At 49.2% G+C, this 19,822-nt stretch overlaps 1 protein-coding gene across 1 annotated transcript; it reads left to right on the forward strand.

The window, feature by feature from the left end:
* The first annotated feature begins 372 nt into the window (after nucleotides 1-372).
* Nucleotides 373-19,797, forward strand: PRPF8 (pre-mRNA processing factor 8). Its single transcript, XM_065646977.1, has 43 exons — nucleotides 373-458; nucleotides 578-687; nucleotides 764-932; nucleotides 1,607-1,771; nucleotides 1,865-2,083; nucleotides 2,707-2,919; nucleotides 3,061-3,186; nucleotides 3,264-3,369; nucleotides 3,910-4,100; nucleotides 4,281-4,400; nucleotides 4,478-4,667; nucleotides 4,850-4,969; nucleotides 5,292-5,426; nucleotides 5,533-5,662; nucleotides 6,043-6,239; nucleotides 6,347-6,553; nucleotides 6,644-6,807; nucleotides 7,162-7,288; nucleotides 7,410-7,602; nucleotides 7,942-8,129; nucleotides 8,338-8,576; nucleotides 9,061-9,207; nucleotides 9,451-9,661; nucleotides 9,864-9,980; nucleotides 10,067-10,314; nucleotides 10,495-10,674; nucleotides 11,162-11,297; nucleotides 11,880-12,049; nucleotides 12,340-12,469; nucleotides 12,652-12,798; nucleotides 13,040-13,200; nucleotides 13,846-14,037; nucleotides 14,622-14,859; nucleotides 15,110-15,238; nucleotides 15,819-15,932; nucleotides 16,053-16,226; nucleotides 16,481-16,674; nucleotides 16,895-17,134; nucleotides 17,228-17,369; nucleotides 17,703-17,843; nucleotides 18,077-18,216; nucleotides 18,395-18,597; nucleotides 19,483-19,797. Exons 2-43 carry the CDS (start codon nucleotides 588-590, stop codon nucleotides 19,635-19,637), a joined length of 7,008 nt encoding a protein of 2,335 aa, XP_065503049.1. The 5' UTR covers nucleotides 373-458; nucleotides 578-587; the 3' UTR covers nucleotides 19,638-19,797.
* The last annotated feature ends 25 nt before the right edge of the window (nucleotides 19,798-19,822 follow it).

Consider the following 19,822-nt stretch of genomic DNA (forward strand, 5'->3'; position numbering starts at 1 on the left):
GGCGACATTAAGGGCCGCGGTACAGCCATGGGGGCGGGTTAAAGTGGGGAGAACGGGGGCCCAGGGGCACACCCGGCCCGACACGGGGCCGCCCGGCGCCACAGCGCCCCCTACACTTAGCGTGGGGTGATCTGCGCCAGGCGTCATCCAATCAGAGCCGGCGCCGAGCTCTCAACACCCGCCTCTCTCCGCAGCGGAGGGTGGGATTGGAGAAGGCCGGGCATCCCACCGGAAGTGTACTCCACTCGCAACTTCCCTTCCCCTTCCGCCTTTGGTCTCGCCACCTGCTCCTCCTCCGCGTTCTGATAGGTTGCGCCTGCTGTCTCCGAGGCTGCCGGAAAGCTGATTGGACAGCCCTCTTGGCTGTGCGCCCCGCCCACATCCGGGGCTCTGAGGCGCGGAGGCGACGGCGCTGGGCCGCCATTGTGGTGGGGGAGCGCGGGGCGTCGCGGCAGCCGGTGAGGGCGGGCGGGGGGCGATGGAGGCCCGGGGGTGGGCGTGGGGGTGCCGGGGGGATGGTGGGGGACAGGCCGGGGGTGGCCCCGTCCCTGCCCTGAGCCCCTCTCCACCCCCGCAGGTGAGTCGCCATGGCCGCCGTCTTCCCGTACCGCGGCGGCTGCGCCCCGGTGCCCAACCCGCTGGCGCCGCTGCCCGACTACATGTCTGAGGAGAAGCTGCAGGAGAAAGGTGGGTAGGGCCGGCCCCTGCACCCCCGTGCTCCCGAGCGGGCCCGGGCTGACCCGCGGCCTCCTTGTCCCCGCAGCCCGCAAGTGGCAGCAGCTGCAGGCCAAGCGCTATGCGGAGAAGAGGAAATTCGGGTTCGTGGACGCGCAGAAGGAGGACATGCCCCCCGAGCACGTCCGCAAGATCATCCGTGACCACGGCGACATGACCAATCGGAAGTTCCGGCACGACAAACGCGTCTACCTGGGGTGAGGGAGTCCCCGCTGTGTGACATGGGGGCCGGGCTGAGACCTCAGCTCCTGTCAGAGATCATGGGTGGGGGGAGAGACCCTTTGCTAAAGGGCTTTCCATGTCAGTCATGCACTGAGCTGCGTAGTAGCCCGAGGAGGACAGGGTAATCGGTTGCACTACGGTAGCAATGCAGAACAGGATAAGCGAAGGGAGTTGTTGCTTTGACTTTATGATAAAAACATTACTCTTGGATAACACATTGTCTCAGAATAAGTTGGGGAGGAGTGTGAAGTAGGCAGCATGCATTTTTTGCAAGACTAAAAGGCATTGTGAGCGCTTTGCTGCTGGGGTTCAGGGAGCAAGCTCATACACATCATGATGAATTGCACTAACTTACCGTTACCCATAACAACTCTAGAAACTCATTTGAAATTTTTTATTTTCATTTGTAACATTCTTAATGTGTAACAATCAGAAGCCAAACCAGCAGAGAACTTTTTGGTAGCACAATGCTTGAAGCAGAAGGGTAGAGTACGAGGTTGGTGGATTTGTCACTGGAGGCTTTTATGAACCAGTTAGATGAGCAGTTTTCAGGAGTGAAAGGTGCAGAGGTAATTTGGCTTGTGGCAGACGGATGGCTGTTCTCTCGAGATTCCTCTCAACCCTGATTTTCTGTGATTTTTCATTGCAGCGCTCTGAAGTACATGCCTCATGCTGTTCTGAAGCTCTTGGAGAACATGCCCATGCCCTGGGAGCAAATCAGAGACGTTCCGGTCCTGTACCATATCACAGGCGCCATCTCTTTTGTGAATGAGATTCCCTGGGTCATAGAGCCAGTGTACATTGCTCAGTGGGGGTAAGTGCCTTCTCCATGCGCATGGAACTTGTGAGCAAACACTCGCGAATTCACAATAAAAGTGACGTTTAACTCTCTCTGGGTTTCTGCCAGGTCGATGTGGATTATGATGAGGCGAGAGAAGAGAGACAGGCGTCACTTCAAGAGGATGAGATTCCCCCCGTTTGATGATGAAGAACCCCCTTTGGATTATGCAGATAACATCCTGGATGTGGAGCCCCTGGAAGCGATTCAGCTTGAGCTGGACGCCGAGGAGGATGCCCCTGTGCTGGACTGGTTCTACGACCACCAGCCGCTCAAAGACAACAGGAAGTACGTGCCCATCTGGTAGCACAATTTGCTGGAAAGGGGGAAAATTCCACATCATTATGTGCTGCATAAGTCACCTGTACACAGCCGTAGGTGACCTTTGGTTGTGTAATGGGCTACGTGTGGTGTTGGCAGGGAGAGAAAACCTTCCCTCAAGGCTGGGAGAGCCTGACTGCGATAAAGCTTATCCTTCTGTGTTCAGCATCCAGCAAAGGCAGACAAGACCTGTCTGTGCAGCAGGGCTGCTGCACAGTTAACTGCTAAAATGGGTGTTTCTCACCACGCTGTAAAGATGAAAACTTGAATTGTCTGTTTGGAATTTGAATTAATATTTGCTGAGAGTGCGCATAGACACCAAAGGCTCAAATATGACTTCAGTTGTTGTGTGTCAGTTTGGATATGGAGTTGGAGAGGAACTGGACCAGTTGGTATTTGTTGGGCAGATGGAGTCCACAGTGGTTTTCAGCAGCTTGTCTTTCTGTCTAGAGGTGCCCATGAGTTAGCTGTACTTCTCATTTTCTGTGAATGATGTGCAGTGAAAGGTGTTTGGTTATTTCTGGTCTTTTGGTAAGGGCCCAGTTGTTTGCTGACTGTGTGTCGAGTGTCTGTACTTTGTTTCTTCACAGATATGTAAATGGTTCAACGTACCAGCGCTGGCAGTTCACTCTCCCAATGATGTCCACGCTGTACCGGCTGGCTAATCAGCTGCTCACTGACCTAGTGGATGACAATTATTTCTATTTGTTTGACCTGAAAGCGTTCTTTACCTCCAAGGCGCTGAACATGGCTATTCCTGGAGGTCCCAAGTTCGAGCCTCTTGTTAGAGACATCAATCTTCAGTAAGTGTTGGGTTTAGGAGGAAAGATAAGTGGTTATCTGGGGAAGGGTTGGGAGGGCTAATCTGTTATCATGTGTCATCAATGTTTGCCTTTCTCTCCTCCTGAATGCTGCTATAACAATTTATTTTTGTCTCATTTGAGGGATGAAGACTGGAATGAATTTAACGACATCAACAAAATTATCATCAGGCAGCCGATCAGGACAGAGTACAAAATCGCTTTCCCGTACCTGTACAACAACCTGCCACACCACGTCCACCTGACCTGGTGAGTGTAGCAGCCTCAGGAGCAGGGAGAGGAGGGGAAAACTGTCAGGATGCTCTAAGACATATCTTGTGTCGTAGGTATCACACTCCAAACGTCGTTTTCATTAAAACAGAAGATCCTGATCTCCCAGCTTTTTACTTTGATCCTCTGATCAACCCAATTTCACACAGACATTCTGTCAAGGTGAGTCACTGTCCAAGAGAGCCTGGGATAAACCCTACTGTCTGGAAGCGATGGGTCTTTAGTATCTTACTGGTAACCTTGCTTCTGATTGTAACTTTGCTTCTGATAGTGGCACACACAAATAGATATTTCAGGAGAAAGCACAAGCCCTTTTGCAAAAAACCCACTGTTACCATTTTAGTCTTTTTCCATTTCTGGAGTTGCACAAAGTTGTCTCCTTTAGTCTCTGCAGGATAAAGCCCAATGCCTAATTAACAGTATTATTTAGAGACTTCTGATAGGTTATTTATCTCTTTGGTTGCTCTTGGAGTATTCATGGAGCTGACATCTCCCTTGAGCTACCTCCGTAACACCTTGCTCAGGGTCTAGTAGCCAGAGTTAGTTCTCAGGTCCAGTGGTGCCTTATAGAGCGATTTTTGCTTCTCTCATACTCAGCACTGTCCCACCTCATCCATGAGAGCAAAGAAATATTTGGTTAACTCTGAAAACTGAGCTGAAGCAACCAGGAAACAGATATATTGTGGTGTTTCTGCATTTCAGAGTCAGGAACCATTGCCTGATGATGATGAGGAGTTCGAGTTGCCAGAGTTTGTGGAACCTTTCCTGAAGGATACCCCGCTCTACACAGATAACACAGCAAACGGCATCGCCCTGCTCTGGGCCCCGCGGCCTTTCAACTTGAGGTCTGGGAGGACTCGGAGAGCTCTTGATATCCCACTGGTCAAGAACTGGTGAGTTCTTTCCTGGGGGAAGGGATGTTCTAGTGACTGTGACATTATTATCTTGTTCCAATGAAAATAAAGACATTCTGTGATGACTGGTTTCTGGAGATTTAGAAGACTTTTCTGGAGACTGGTTATTTTCTAAGGAAATGTGAGTACCTGAAAAATGGAAATCTGGTTTATCCCCAGGTATCGTGAGCACTGCCCGGCAGGCCAGCCAGTGAAAGTGCGAGTCTCCTATCAGAAACTACTGAAATACTACGTTCTGAACGCACTTAAGCACAGACCCCCCAAGGCCCAGAAGAAGAGGTAAGTGGGGGTCTGTTGGGTAGAGAGCTGCTGATTTGTGATGAGATTCAGCTGATTATGTTCTCTGCTCTCTCCAGGTACCTGTTCCGCTCCTTCAAGGCCACAAAGTTTTTCCAGTCGACGAAGCTGGACTGGGTGGAAGTGGGTCTGCAGGTCTGTCGCCAGGGCTACAATATGCTGAACTTGCTGATCCACAGAAAGAACCTGAACTACCTTCACTTGGATTACAACTTCAACCTGAAGCCTGTGAAGACCCTCACAACTAAGGTATCAGTCCGTGTGCTAATTTACTCAAGAGTAAAGTTTTCCTGAAGATTGTTCGGTAGCTAGTGCGGTAAGACAGGCCATAGTGCTTCAGCTGCTCAGTTATTGTACAGACAGACCGAATTGGAGCTTTTTTGCTCTTACATAACGTTGTTACATAAATTTGGGATTTTCGTCTCTTCCAGGAAAGGAAAAAATCTCGTTTCGGTAATGCTTTCCATCTATGCCGAGAGGTTCTGCGGCTGACTAAGTTGGTGGTGGACAGCCACGTCCAATACAGGCTTGGAAATGTGGATGCATTTCAGGTAGGCTTATTTTTTTAACTTTTTTTTTTTTAAAGTGGGGATGGCAGGTTGAGAGGAGTGGAATATCTGGGTGGTCTTATACAGGAGGCACAAAATGACTTAATGTTGCAGTGTTACAGAGAAGAGGAGGAGCAATGAAGACATACAGCATTGTGTGAAACTGCTTTAGGCTAGTTTATAAGAATCAATCATTGTTTGAGTAAGTTTTAGGAGCTTTGTATGACCTAACGCAATCTGCTCCTGGCTGTAAAATACACCTGGCTTCTAGAGGCAATGTATGTAATGTTTATTGTCACCTCTGAGCGTGCTCGCTGTGTTTCAGTTGGCAGATGGCTTGCAGTACATCTTCGCCCACGTGGGTCAGCTGACAGGAATGTACCGATACAAGTACAAACTGATGAGGCAGATTCGTATGTGCAAGGACCTGAAACATCTCATCTACTACAGGTTTAACACTGTGAGTTGCACCTTTCCACGTGGTGGTGACCCCACTTAAACCGAGCAATGAAGGGGGGATTCCGGAGTGTAAGTGACCTGGTGTTGTCATGTCTCTCTTCTTCCAGGGGCCTGTGGGCAAAGGTCCTGGCTGTGGCTTCTGGGCTCCAGGCTGGAGAGTGTGGCTGTTCTTCATGAGGGGCATCACGCCGCTGCTGGAGCGCTGGCTGGGGAATCTGCTGGCCAGGCAGTTTGAAGGTCAGCACACTCTGTAAATCTTGGACGTGGGAGAAGTGTCTGGTAAAGATTAATACTGTTTACTTGCCAGCTTGAACTGCAGTTTTCTGTTCCAAGTGGTGCTCTGTGTCCATGCTCCATGTCAACCCCAAGGGCTTTTAACAAGTTTAGAGCTCTTACAAGACCAGTATCCCCAGAATAGATTCCAAATGGAAGTGGGATTCTCTGCTCTATAGCACTGGGGTCCATAGCCTTCTAATCATCTACTCGCAAACTCATCAGTGGTGTTGTGGCAGTGTAGTTTCTTCAAACATCTCGCACCTCCATGTACTCCCATATGAAGAAAAAGAGTAGCACTGCCAAATAGCGTCAGAACTGATGAAGTACTTTGCTTTTTCCAGGCCGTCACTCAAAGGGTGTAGCAAAGACTGTCACAAAGCAGCGTGTGGAGTCTCACTTTGACCTGGAGCTGAGGGCAGCCGTTATGCATGACATTCTGGACATGATGCCAGAAGGAATCAAACAGAACAAAGCCAGAACCATCCTGCAGCATCTGAGCGAGGCTTGGCGGTGCTGGAAGGCCAATATTCCCTGGAAGGTGAGTCTCTCACTTGGCCTTTTAGTTCAATTTTAACATCTCCCAGGTGGAACTGTTCTCGCAAAGGTTCCCACTCCTGCTTCCCTGAAGTGACTGTCGCTCCCCAGGTGCCAGGGCTGCCAACTCCTATTGAGAACATGATCCTGAGGTATGTGAAGGCAAAAGCTGACTGGTGGACAAATACAGCTCACTACAACAGGGAGCGGATCCGCCGGGGTGCCACTGTGGACAAAACCGTCTGTAAGAAGAATCTGGGCCGGCTGACCAGACTCTACTTAAAAGCTGAGCAGGAGCGGCAGCATAATTACTTGAAGGTACTTCTCTCCTGCCTGAGGTTGCCCAAATTTGTGCTGTTTTCACAGAGAAGCTTTCGCTGACTAATGCTGGTGGTGTGATTTTTGCAGGATGGGCCTTATATCACCGCAGAAGAGGCTGTTGCTGTGTACACAACCACAGTGCACTGGCTGGAAAGCAGGAGGTTCTCACCCATTCCCTTCCCCCCACTGTCCTACAAACATGACACCAAGTTGCTCATATTAGCCCTGGAGAGGCTGAAGGAAGCTTACAGGTACACTGTGGGAAATGGTTGTGTTCTGCAGGGGCAGACATCTGTGCTGGGAAAGGCTTCTGAAGCTATTTTGTTACCCTTTCTTCCTGGAATTGAGTATATTGTAGAATTTACCCTGGTGGACTGGGAAAGGCTGTAGGTTGTGGTACTGTCAAGGTTGAGTGGGGATTCTTCATGGACTCAGCCACTTGGGGCAAAAACAATCCCGTGCTTCCAAGCTTGGGGATGTGGTTTGTGAAGAGTTACAGATCTTGTCTTGATCTGCTGGGTTGAACGAGATCTTTCATCAGTTGAATGCGGTGGCCATTAGTTTGTTTGCGCTTACTTGTGTGAACTGTTCTTTCTCACTTTCAGTGTGAAATCTCGCCTGAATCAGTCACAGAGAGAGGAGTTGGGCTTGATTGAACAGGCTTATGATAATCCTCATGAAGCTCTGTCCAGAATCAAACGACACCTTTTAACTCAGAGAGCCTTCAAGGAGGTGAGTGTCCTGCTGAGAGCCAGACCACACTGGAAGTTCCGCTGCATTCAGGAACTACACGGTGCTAAGACTTTGTGTTCTCTGTCAGCTATAAGCCTCAGTTTTGCCACTTCTTTTTCAGGTGGGTATTGAGTTCATGGATCTCTACAGCCACTTAGTTCCTGTTTATGATGTTGAGCCCTTGGAGAAAATTACAGATGCTTATCTGGATCAGTACTTGTGGTATGAGGCTGATAAACGAAGACTCTTCCCTCCATGGATCAAACCTGCTGACACTGAACCTCCTCCGCTGTTGGTGTACAAGTGGTGTCAAGGTTAGTGGGGTCTTTTACTCCATGGAAAAATGAGTTTTCTTATCAGGAGCTTGCTTCCTACTAGTCCCCTTGGGAGATGAGTTTTCATCTTCGCAACTTGCAGTCAATAGTCATTACGAGACTACGTTTTGTAGGTTAATATATATACATATATACCAGAGGAGGAGAACTTCTGTAGCATTAGTGGTTGGTCGTGTATTTCTGTTCGAATTTCTGTATAGACTGGAAGGACCAGAAGCTGAAAAATCAGCCTTTACAAGAAATACGTTGACTTTTTGTGCCCAGACGGATGCTTCTGTGCCCTGGTGTGTCAGATAACAAGCTTGTTTGTTTCCTCAGGCATTAATAATCTGCAAGATGTTTGGGAAACGAGTGAAGGTGAATGCAATGTGATGCTGGAATCTCGATTTGAGAAGATGTATGAGAAGATTGACCTGACGTTGCTCAACAGGCTCTTGCGTCTTATTGTTGATCACAACATTGCTGACTACATGACAGCCAAGAACAACGTGGTGATCAACTACAAGGTGATGGTTGCTGTCAGGAAAGGGGGTGTGTGGACTGTTAAATGGAGAGGTTTTGGACCCATGCGAGATGAGGGTACACAAGACTTGCCAGAGAAATAAGTGAAAGACAGAGTTACAAAACCCATCTGGGTTCTGCTAAAGAGCAACTGCTCAGATAAAAGGTCTCTGTATTGTGATAGGTTCTCACTATTCCCCTTCGTCTCCTCAGGACATGAATCACACGAACTCCTACGGAATTATTCGTGGGCTGCAGTTTGCTTCCTTCATCGTCCAGTATTATGGGCTTGTGATGGACCTGCTGGTGCTGGGTCTGCACCGTGCCAGCGAAATGGCGGGGCCTCCCCAGATGCCAAATGACTTCCTCAGCTTCCAAGACATTGCCACTGAGGTGGCCCATCCCATTCGCCTCTTCTGCAGATACATTGACCGTATTCACATCTTCTTCAGGTGAGAGCTCTGGGGCTGTGCTTTCCGCAGCCCAACTTTTATTCTGACATTTTGCAGCAGATGCTGTGAAAGTGGGAATTAGTATGTACCTAGTCCAGGCTTTTGTTCCCTTTGCTAAGTGTCCACATGCTGCTTCTTGCTTTCTCAGTTTGCTTTTCTACAGCTTCACTAGACTGGTAGCAAAGCAACAATGTCGAAAGTTCAATTGTTAGAGATTTTCCACTAGTAAAATAAGCTGGTTTTGATTTCACAGCAGGTGGACATAAAATTCTATGTCTGTTCATGGAAAGATAACCCAAACAGTCATGGCTTGCTCCGTGTTAATGAAACTGAAGCTCCCTTCAGCAGGAGGATGCAGCAATTGGATAGTTACCTTCGAACATGCTATGGCAAACAGTTGTCCAAGAGCAAGTCCTTGTCTGGGCAAACTGGTGTCCTGAGAAGTTGGTCATATTACTCCAGATCCTCTTCTGTGCGTTTCCAGGTTTACAGCAGATGAGGCAAGAGACTTGATTCAGCGATACTTGACCGAGCATCCAGATCCCAACAACGAGAACATTGTGGGCTACAACAACAAGAAGTGCTGGCCCCGGGATGCTCGGATGCGCCTCATGAAACATGATGTGAACCTGTAAGTGCTGCAACATGGAAAAAACAAGTGGTGGGAGGGTGGGAAAATGAGTTGTAATAAATGTTTGAGACTGACAGGCGGGTGCTCAGGAAGAAAAGAAGAGGTGAGGGCTCTGTGTTGTAATTCTGACAGTGAGTGATGGGTGTGAGGGACTATAATGCTAGGAAAGCACTGGGAACTTGCTCAGTTTCTGTTTTGCGTCAGTAACAGCCAGGTTGTCACTGCGCACATCTTGTTTTTCAGTGGTCGTGCTGTATTCTGGGATATCAAGAACCGTTTGCCTCGATCGGTCACCACAGTGCAGTGGGAGAATAGCTTCGTGTCCGTTTACAGCAAGGATAACCCCAATTTGCTGTTTAACATGTGTGGCTTTGAGTGCCGCATCTTGCCCAAGTGCCGCACCAGCTACGAGGAGTTCACCCACAAGGATGGTGTCTGGAACCTGCAGAATGAGGTGGAGTGAGGGTTTGGGAGGCTGGGAGAGACTTTTCTTCCTGGGAGGGATGGGAAATCCTTTGCTGGGATTGAGCAGGGGCCCTCAAACTGTAGAGGTATTGTTCAGCCTCTTCTCTGCTGTGTTTCATAAATGCCTGATGGCAAGAGCTCACCAGAGAGAGGGCTCCCGGCAGGGAACTGATGGCCCTGTGCTCTTGTAGGTCACCAAGGAGCGCACAGCTCAGTGCTTCCTGCGCGTGGATGATGAGTCTATGCAGAGATTTCACAACAGAGTGAGGCAGATCCTCATGGCCTCTGGCTCCACAACCTTCACCAAGGTAAGGTGGGAGGAAGATGTGTGATAGAGCTCTCTGCAGATGTTCAGAGAACAAGCTGAGAACAGATCCTTTGCTTTCCTTTCTAGATTGTCAATAAATGGAATACAGCTCTCATTGGCTTGATGACGTATTTCCGAGAGGCTGTTGTAAATACTCAGGAGTTGCTTGATTTGCTGGTGAAATGTGAGAATAAAATCCAGACTCGAATCAAAATCGGTCTGAATTCCAAAATGCCGAGCCGTTTTCCGCCAGTGGTGTTCTACACCCCTAAAGAACTGGGGGGCCTGGGCATGCTCTCCATGGGCCACGTTCTCATCCCGCAATCTGACCTGAGGTGAGTTGTGCTGCTCTAATGCCTGCATGGATTGAGTGTTTTATTAGATGCTCTTTTGCATAAAAATATCTGAGAATGCTAAACTGCACCATGTTATAGAGATATGTTGCCTTTACAGCAGGTCATGGCAGTGTGACCTGTGAAGTCCCATCACTCCTGCCTTGTGCCTCTTTGTTCCAGGTGGTCCAAGCAGACAGATGTTGGCATCACTCACTTCCGCTCAGGAATGAGTCACGAGGAGGACCAGCTCATCCCAAATTTGTATCGTTACATCCAGCCATGGGAAAGTGAATTTATTGACTCTCAGAGAGTATGGGCAGAGTATGCCCTGAAGCGACAAGAAGCGATCGCGCAGAACAGGTGTGTTCCCCTGCGCAGTCAGCTCCATGTGTGTGTCTGGGTGTGGGGACAGGCAGTGGTGTGAAGTCTTGCCGAGTCTCAGGGTTCTGCAGACCTTGCTGGCCCCATGATACGTGCTGCAGGCTGCCTGCAAAGCTGCCATCTTACCTCTATGTGAGCTCTGCAAGCAGAAGGTGCACCCCTGGCGCAGTTTGAGGGAAATTATGTGGCAGGTAGTGCCAGAAAAAGCTGCCATCAGACCCATTTGCAGCTAGTTCTGCGCATTTACAAGGGGAGGCTTTTTCTTTTGGCTGTGTGACATCAGCGTGTTCACAGTGATGGCAGCAAGACACTTTGCTGAGCCTCTGAGTGCTTGGCATTTTAGAACGTCTCCTGCCAGAGTCCCGCGGTCTATGTTATTTCTGTGATCTCATTACCTGAATTAATTCATTAATGCATTGCTGTAAAATTGAGAGGTAACAAAGTGTGGGGAATTTTTTTTCTTCAGGCGTCTGACACTGGAGGATCTGGAAGACTCATGGGACAGGGGAATTCCTCGTATTAACACCCTTTTCCAGAAGGACCGGCATACCTTAGCATATGATAAAGGATGGAGAGTCAGAACTGACTTCAAGCAGTATCAGGTATTGACTGGGAATTTCTCTTGGCTGAGTGTGAGGTTCGGACAATGTCCTTTCACTTTGAATTATTGCAGATGCGCTTCTTTGTCTGTCTGCTGCAGGCAGAGCTTAGAGCCGTATGTTGGGACTGATAGAAGCTGTTGAGAATCAAATGCTCCAAAATCTTCAGCCACTTTTGAAGCATTTTGATAGATTGCAGTGTCTTGGGGAACACCACACTTAGCACAACTGAGTATTAAGAAATCAGTTTTGGAGAGAGGAAAAAAGGATACCAGAACAAATGTTCCAAAATCTTAAGTTTTAATAATGGTGGAAAAATTTATTATTTAAGGCCTCTAATGGTAGTTCTGTGGAAGGCTCATCCCTGAAAGATAAAAACATAATCTTAGATTCTGCCCAGTCTGAATTGCATAGTAGTACTGACTGAACTCATGTTGTAGATGAGCTGTGTCCTCCAGGACCGAGGGCATGAGGCCTTTTACTTGTTAGCTGACATCATCATCATCATCTTGGTTCCTAAAATCAGTTCAGCCAGTTTAGAGGATCTGAATACAAAGCTGTTCACCAGGGCGCTGTTGTCTGCAGGTCCTGAAGCAGAACCCATTCTGGTGGACGCATCAGCGCCATGACGGGAAACTCTGGAACCTGAACAACTACCGCACAGACATGATCCAGGCGCTTGGTGGAGTGGAAGGGATCCTGGAGCACACTCTCTTCAAGGGCACTTACTTCCCCACATGGGAGGGTCTCTTCTGGTAAGAGAAACAATGATCTGGCCTTTTTGTGCAAACTGGAGCTTAGTAATGTGCCAGGAGGAGCCCTCAGCTCAAGCTGTGCTGATTCTGTTGAGCCTTTTTGGTTTTTCAGTCATCGCTGGAGCACACTCTATAGTTCCGGTGTGAGGGCACCTGGGATTGGGAAATTTCTTTGCATGAAACAGTCCTCCCCACCTCTATTATGTGTGGCACATGAGAGTCAGTGGAAATTGGGATATTTTAGAATCATAGAATCATATTTTATATAATTGACTGTCTGCCCTTTCTAGGGAGAAGGCTAGTGGCTTTGAGGAATCCATGAAGTGGAAGAAGCTGACGAATGCCCAGAGATCGGGTTTGAACCAAATTCCAAACAGAAGATTCACCCTCTGGTGGTCTCCTACCATTAACAGAGCAAATGTAAGTATCTGGAGGTTGTACCTGCAGAAGCTTCCACTGTTTGAGAGAAGTTAATTAATCTAACTCATTCTTCCAGAACATGCCTTACAGATGAACTAAACCTCCTTAACAGTAGCCGTTCTGTTTCCTAAACTGAATCAATTGTGTCGTTGTGTGTTCTCACAGCTGCTTTTCTTTTGCAGGTATATGTTGGGTTTCAGGTGCAGCTGGATTTGACAGGCATCTTCATGCACGGCAAGATACCCACGCTGAAGATTTCTCTCATTCAGATTTTCCGGGCTCACTTGTGGCAAAAGATCCATGAGAGTATTGTCATGGATTTGTGTCAGGTGAGCAGTATGTTAACATGGTTTGTTTCTCTGCAATGTGTGCATAAGTCTTGTGTACCAACAGCCTCCTGCTAGCAACAGAGATTGTCCCGGGGATTGGAAGAGGGCCACCCCTTCTTCAGCAATTTGACAAAGAAGGGGAGGAAAAGGGATTTTCCTGGGTGCCTGTTTTAGCGCTCTGTTGAAGGTAGATTCTTTAGTCAGGTTGCTTGCACACAACTCATCTTTGCCTTTTCCCCAGGTGTTTGATCAAGAACTGGATGCTCTGGAGATTGAGACAGTGCAGAAAGAGACGATCCATCCCAGGAAGTCGTACAAGATGAATTCCTCATGTGCAGATATCCTCCTCTTTGCTTCCTATAAGTGGAATGTGTCACGTCCATCATTGCTTGCAGATTCCAAGTGAGTGTTTCTCTTTTCCTGTTCTGTGATCTTGCTGCTGATCCTGTCATCCTGAGCCAAAGCCCCTGTCTCCTGGCCATCTAGGGTTGGTTTTCTTTGGGGACATGGGAGGACACAATCATACCTGGCAAAGCGCAGAGCTAGTTTGGGTAGCTGGCTGCTGCGCCTCCTTTGCTTTCTGCAAACATGGAGACCGTTTTTGTTCCTGTTCTCTCCTCCAGTTGATCTTTGCCCTGAGCTAGAGCTCAGGAGCTCAGAAGGTTCTTCAGGAAACCCCACAAAGTTGTGCTGTCCTAGGGCCAGAATCTGGAGTGAACTGGACACTGTCTGCACCCGTGCTTTGTTCAGTTCGACTGAATCCTCACCAGATGCTCCCCAGGGGGAGATGACCCTCATGACTACACAGTAACTGTGCTGCTTTATTTAAACTTGCGGCTGAAGCCCATTGACTGAGGGTTTCTCCTAACAGCTTCTGCATTCAGCTGCTCTATGAAGAGAGCAGTAGAGTCCTTTCTCAGGATGGTACGCGCACAGTAGCTGGCTTCAGCGTTCATGCTCGTGGCAGTTACTCTCTGTCAAAGTCATGCAGCAACTGCAGGAGAGTTTCGTGCAAGATTAAATTGTCCTGGTTTGCTTTCTCCTCAGAGATGTGATGGACAGCACCACCACTCAGAAGTACTGGATAGATATCCAGCTGCGCTGGGGAGATTACGATTCCCATGATATCGAGCGCTATGCAAGAGCCAAGTTCCTGGACTACACGACAGACAACATGAGTATCTATCCGTCTCCCACCGGTGTGCTCATTGCCATCGATCTGGCCTATAACTTGCACAGGTGAGGTCGGCGCCTTCTGTGTTTTAACAGTAATTGGTATTTTGCGGCTGCGTCTCAGTGTGTCTCTGAACTGGGTTGTGTTCCAGGCAGGAGAAGGCAGAAGCCAGAGGTACGCAGGGGATGGGTTCAGGCAGCTATGCAGTCCTTTCTAGTTGCCTGATGTCTGCTTATGCAACAGTAATGGTTCAGCACTCCCAGCTCACTAATCATTTGTTTTCTTAAGAGATTTCTGTCAGATTCTTCTTGGAGCTGAAGGACAGGCCTTGTTTCAAGGCCCCTATGAGTGGAGACAGCTGTTCTTCACTGGAGAACTAGGGGGAACATCCCAGCAAGCAGACTTAGGCTCCAGTGTTCTTGTTAAAGAAAATGCAGGTTTTCGGGACTGCAGTATGTGTGTGCTGTGGCTTCCCACCGAGAGGAGGTGTAGGGCAAGGCTGTAGGTGAAGATAGGTGAAGAGCTCCCAAGGATATCACAAGAGAAATCGTACAGTAGTGTTCAGCAGGCAGAAAGGACCCTGGCTGCTGCATGGGAAGACTTGTGCGTAGTGGTTGTCCCTTCATCTTCTGTTTGTTTTGCTTTTCAGTGCTTATGGGAACTGGTTCCCTGGGAGCAAACCCCTGATCCAACAGGCTATGGCCAAAATTATGAAAGCAAATCCCGCACTGTATGTGTTGAGAGAACGAATCCGCAAGGGCTTGCAGCTGTACTCCTCCGAGCCCACAGAGCCGTACCTGTCCTCTCAGAACTATGGAGAGCTCTTCTCCAACCAGATCATCTGGTTTGTGGATGACACCAATGTGTACAGAGTGACCATTCACAAGGTGAGGCCAGCGGTGTATTTCAGGGGGGAAAGGACAGGGGCTATAATGTCCTGTTCTCAGGGTGGTTGTGGTGGCATGCGATGAAAAACGAGGAATCAGCATGGACCCAAATTTAGCATTGGGCACAGAGCAGCTTTTATGTTTCTCATACAGTTCCTGCTCAAAGCACACAGCAAGTCAGCTGGTGTGTGAATGTGTGGACAGGCTACATTAATCTCACTGTACTTTTTGCTTTTGCTTGTTTTCTCAGACTTTTGAAGGGAATTTGACCACAAAACCCATCAATGGAGCCATTTTCATCTTCAATCCCAGAACTGGACAGCTCTTCCTCAAGATTATCCATACGTCTGTGTGGGCAGGACAGAAGCGTCTAGGACAGGTAGGGCCTGTGGTGCTTTGGGCTGTGAGCTGGGGATGGGCTCTGACTGCTTGGGACACTCACTTGAGCAGAAAAAATGATAAGAATCTTCATCTTCCTGCCTCTCAACACGTTCGGAGCTCAGATGTCCAGCATGTAACCTGTGCTTTGGCAAGTGTTAGCATGAGATCTGAAAGTAAAAGGGCGCAGGCATTGATGTTGCAAGGTTTTCGTGGCTCTGAGGTGTAAAGAGCTTGTATTTTCAAGCAGGTGCTGTGCTCGCTGGTACAACAAATCACACGTTGCACTTGGCTGTACATCCAGTGCAGTGAGAAGACTCTCAGGTGGCAAAGCCAGGGAGGTGCTGGAGGCAGCTGGTTTTTTTTTTTCTGAGCCAGTCAGGAGTAACTGAGCTCCAGGAATGGGAACTGCCCTCTGTGATCAGTTAGAAGGAAATACTGGGTCTTGTCACCGATCTAGAACAAGCTATAAATTCTCGTTGTATTTTTAGAATTTGGTTTGAGTCTCTCTAATTCCCAGAGGCACGGAGACACGGCTGTTGGCATAGAGATATTTCTCTAACCCTGCTGTCTTTTTGTAGCTGGCCAAGTGGAAGACTGCTGAAGAAGTGGCTGCCTTGATTCGTTCACTTCCTGTGGAGGAGCAGCCGAAGCAGATCATAGTGACGCGGAAGGGCATGTTGGATCCACTTGAGGTAACAATGCAGATCCTGCTTTGTGGGAACATTGTAAAATCATTGTTCGTGTGAGGGACTTGATCTGGACTGATATTCTGCAGTAGTTGTGAACTAATTTCTCTGCTCTGTAAACACCAGGTGCACTTACTGGACTTCCCCAATATTGTCATCAAAGGCTCAGAGTTGCAGCTGCCCTTCCAGGCCTGTCTGAAAGTGGAGAAGTTTGGTGATCTCATCCTGAAGGCTACCGAACCCCAAATGGTTCTCTTCAATCTCTATGATGACTGGCTGAAAACCATCTCTTCCTACACGGTAAGCACAGCACGCCTAGTCTACATTTTGCTTTGCTGCTGGTTAACAAGGCAGGAGCCAAGGCTTCGGAGATCCCTCTCGGTTTGTTGCTTGGCAGCACTTGGCTCTGAGTCTGCCTGGATTTTCCTTCAGGTTGATTCCACTGGTGCTTGTGTGCAATGTTGGTGTGCCCAAACAGAGGAGAGCTTGTACTAGGGCCTTGTATATTTAGTTTCCTTCTTTCTGACTAACTGCATCTTTTTTTCTCCTCCAAGGCATTCTCTCGTCTGATTCTGATTCTCCGGGCACTACATGTGAATAATGATCGAGCCAAAGTTATTCTGAAACCAGACAAGACAACCATAACAGAGCCTCACCACATCTGGCCAACCTTGACAGATGAGGAGTGGATCAAGGTGGAGGTGCAGCTGAAGGATCTCATCCTTGCTGACTATGGCAAGAAGAACAAGTAAGTCACCATCCAGCTGCAATCATCCTGTCAGTCTTCCCTTTTTGCTCTAAAGGCGGTGTGGCTAGAGTGCTCCTTTTGGAGCGTAGATTTTCAGGGGCCTTTGGCAGTGAACTGTCAGCTTTGTAGGGAAAGTAGTTAATACTATTAATTATACCTTGGTGAGGAGAGTCCAGAAAGTATTTCGAAATGCCTGACTTGGGGGGATTTTCTCTTTCAGTGTGAACGTTGCATCCCTGACACAGTCAGAGATCCGAGACATCATCCTGGGCATGGAGATCTCTGCCCCCTCTCAGCAGAGACAGCAGATTGCAGAAATTGAGAAGCAAACCAAGGAGCAGTCGCAGCTGACAGCCACGCAGACCCGCACCGTTAACAAACATGGTGATGAAATCATCACCTCTACAACCAGCAACTACGAAACCCAGACTTTCTCCTCCAAGACTGAGTGGCGAGTCAGGTAGGAAGGCAGGGAGAGCTGTTGTGCAAGGAGAAGGGCAGAGTGCTCAGAAAGGGATCCGTGCACCCTCTAATAACCGTCTCCTCCTCACAGAGCGATTTCTGCTGCCAACCTCCACCTGCGAACAAACCACATTTACGTTTCATCAGATGATATAAAGGAAACGGGCTATACCTACATTCTTCCCAAGAATGTTTTGAAGAAATTCATCTGCATCTCAGATCTGCGGGCCCAGGTGAGTGTGTGGCGGGTCTGTTACAGATGTAGCCTGCACTGCTGGGGCCCACACCAGTCCTGGGCAGTCAGGAACTGGTGGTGAACACTGGGAACTTGCTGCTGTCCCTGTGAAGCATGCGCTGGAGACACAAGTTCTAGCCAGGTCCTGATGGCTCCTTGTGGCCCAGACTTGGGGTTGAAACTCATCACTGAACAAAATACGATGTTCTCTAGGGAGAACCTGCCAGCCAAGACATATTCTCCTCAGGAGCTAAGGGCAAGGCACACACACACTCACGCGGTTACATGTAGGTCTCTTCTCGGCTTCTAAGGCGGGTGTTTGTGTTCCCAGATTGCAGGTTACCTGTATGGAGTGAGCCCTCCCGATAACCCCCAAGTGAAGGAGATCCGGTGCATCGTGATGGTGCCTCAGTGGGGAACACACCAGACTGTGCATCTCCCGGGGCAGCTGCCGCAGCACGAGTATCTCAAGGTGAGTTGAGTGTCTGCTCCTGCTGTGGGTGCAAGATCAGAGACTCCAGTAACAGGGACCTGAGGTCAAGGAGCAGCTTCCTTTGGTCTGTTGTAGATGTGGGACTTGGAGGGCTTAGCCTGATCCAGCCTGATCTGGGGTCAAGTGGAAGGGGAAGCCTTTGGTCCCTGTGCGCTTTGTGCTGCGTGTGAAGTGGTCTTGTTTGAAACGTTTTTCATTTCTCTTTTTGTCAGGAAATGGAACCCCTGGGGTGGATTCACACCCAACCAAACGAGTCCCCTCAGCTCTCGCCGCAGGACGTCACCACCCATGCCAAGGTCATGGCCGACAACCCCTCCTGGGATGGGGAGAAGACCATCATTATCACCTGCAGGTGAGAGCCACGGAGGCTTCTGTGGCCCCTCTGCTGCGGGGGCCTGCGGGTGCACCTCTTGGGAACACGTTGAGGTCTCAAACTAAAAACCTGACTGAAAAGGGAGTATTTGTTCACTTCTGGTTTCCCTCCTCCACCCCAGATCCATCTGACTTGCCCCATCTCTCTTTTCTTTCAGTTTTACACCGGGTTCCTGCACGCTGACAGCCTACAAACTGACTCCCAGCGGCTACGAGTGGGGCAGGCAGAACACGGACAAAGGGAACAACCCCAAGGGCTACCTGCCCTCCCATTACGAGAGGGTGCAGATGCTGCTGTCTGATCGCTTCCTCGGCTTCTTCATGGTCCCAGCTCAAGGGTCCTGGAACTACAACTTCATGGGTGAGCTGCCTGAGGAAAGGGACAGGAGGGGGGCAACATGAGGAGGAGGAGGAGAAGGAAATAGCTGCTCAGGGAAGGGTTCCTTACCCATTCTGATGCTTGACCTTCCTGGGAGTGTCTGGCAGGGTTTGACCAGCATTGCTGTCTGACCTTTTCTTGGCACCAGCACTGGTGGGAGAGCAAACTCTGATAGAGGGGAGAAGTAGACATCTTGTCTCTCTGGATTGCTGGTCTGTTGCCACTGAATAATTAATCCCTGTCAGGCAGCAGAGGTGATAATGGAAAATGCAAGAGAAAAGCTGCGCCCGGTAGGGCTGAACCACAGTTGGCTGCAGCAGGGATCAGGAAATGAGTGGCAGATGAAACACTTGACTAAAAGGGACTGATGAGAAAGATGAGGACAGACTTTTTAGCAGGGCCAGTTGCGATAGGTCAGGGGATGATGGTTTTAAGCTCAAGGAAGGGAGATTCAGGCTGGACGTGAGGAAGAAATTTTTTACACTGAGGGTGGTGAGAGCCTGGCCCAGGTTGGCCAGAGAGGTGGTGGATGAACCATCCCTGGAGACATCCCAGGCCAGGCTGGACGGGGCTCTGAGCAACCTGAGCTGGTGCAGATGTCCCTGTTCATGGCAGGGGGGGCACTGGGGGAGCTGGGAAGGTCCCTTCAACCCAAACTGTTCCATGATTCTGTGACTATGGGGGCATTGCTCTGTAAGTCTCTAGGGTGAGGAACCCAAAGGGTGATCACTTTGTGGATTTAGAACTCTCTCTTCCAGCATGGTCAGCTTAAAAATTATCATGTGAGGGTAGAAAGCTTTGTTAGGCTCCTGATCAGTGATTGAGGCAGGAGGTGCTTTCAGGTGGGTGATGGCCTCTCTCTTCCAGGTGTTCGCCACGACCCCAACATGAAGTACGAGCTCCAGCTCGCCAACCCCAAGGAGTTTTACCACGAGGTCCATCGCCCTTCTCATTTCCTCAACTTCGCCCTGCTGCAGGAGGGGGAGGTCTACTCCGCCGACCGCGAGGATCTCTACGCCTGATCCTGCCCTCGCCCCCCGCTCTTAGTACTGTTGATATTCAACAGCGTGTGTGTGTCTTTGTCCCTCTGCTCATCACCCCCACACACCCCTCTGTGTCCCCTGTGCCGTTTCTCGGGCTGTTGTATCGTATCCAGTGACTCAATAAATTTTTTACGACCGGGAGGGTGAGATCCCGCCTCGGGGGG

This window comes from Caloenas nicobarica, chromosome 17, assembly GCF_036013445.1.
Source record: "Caloenas nicobarica isolate bCalNic1 chromosome 17, bCalNic1.hap1, whole genome shotgun sequence".
NCBI lineage: Eukaryota > Metazoa > Chordata > Aves > Columbiformes > Columbidae > Caloenas > Caloenas nicobarica.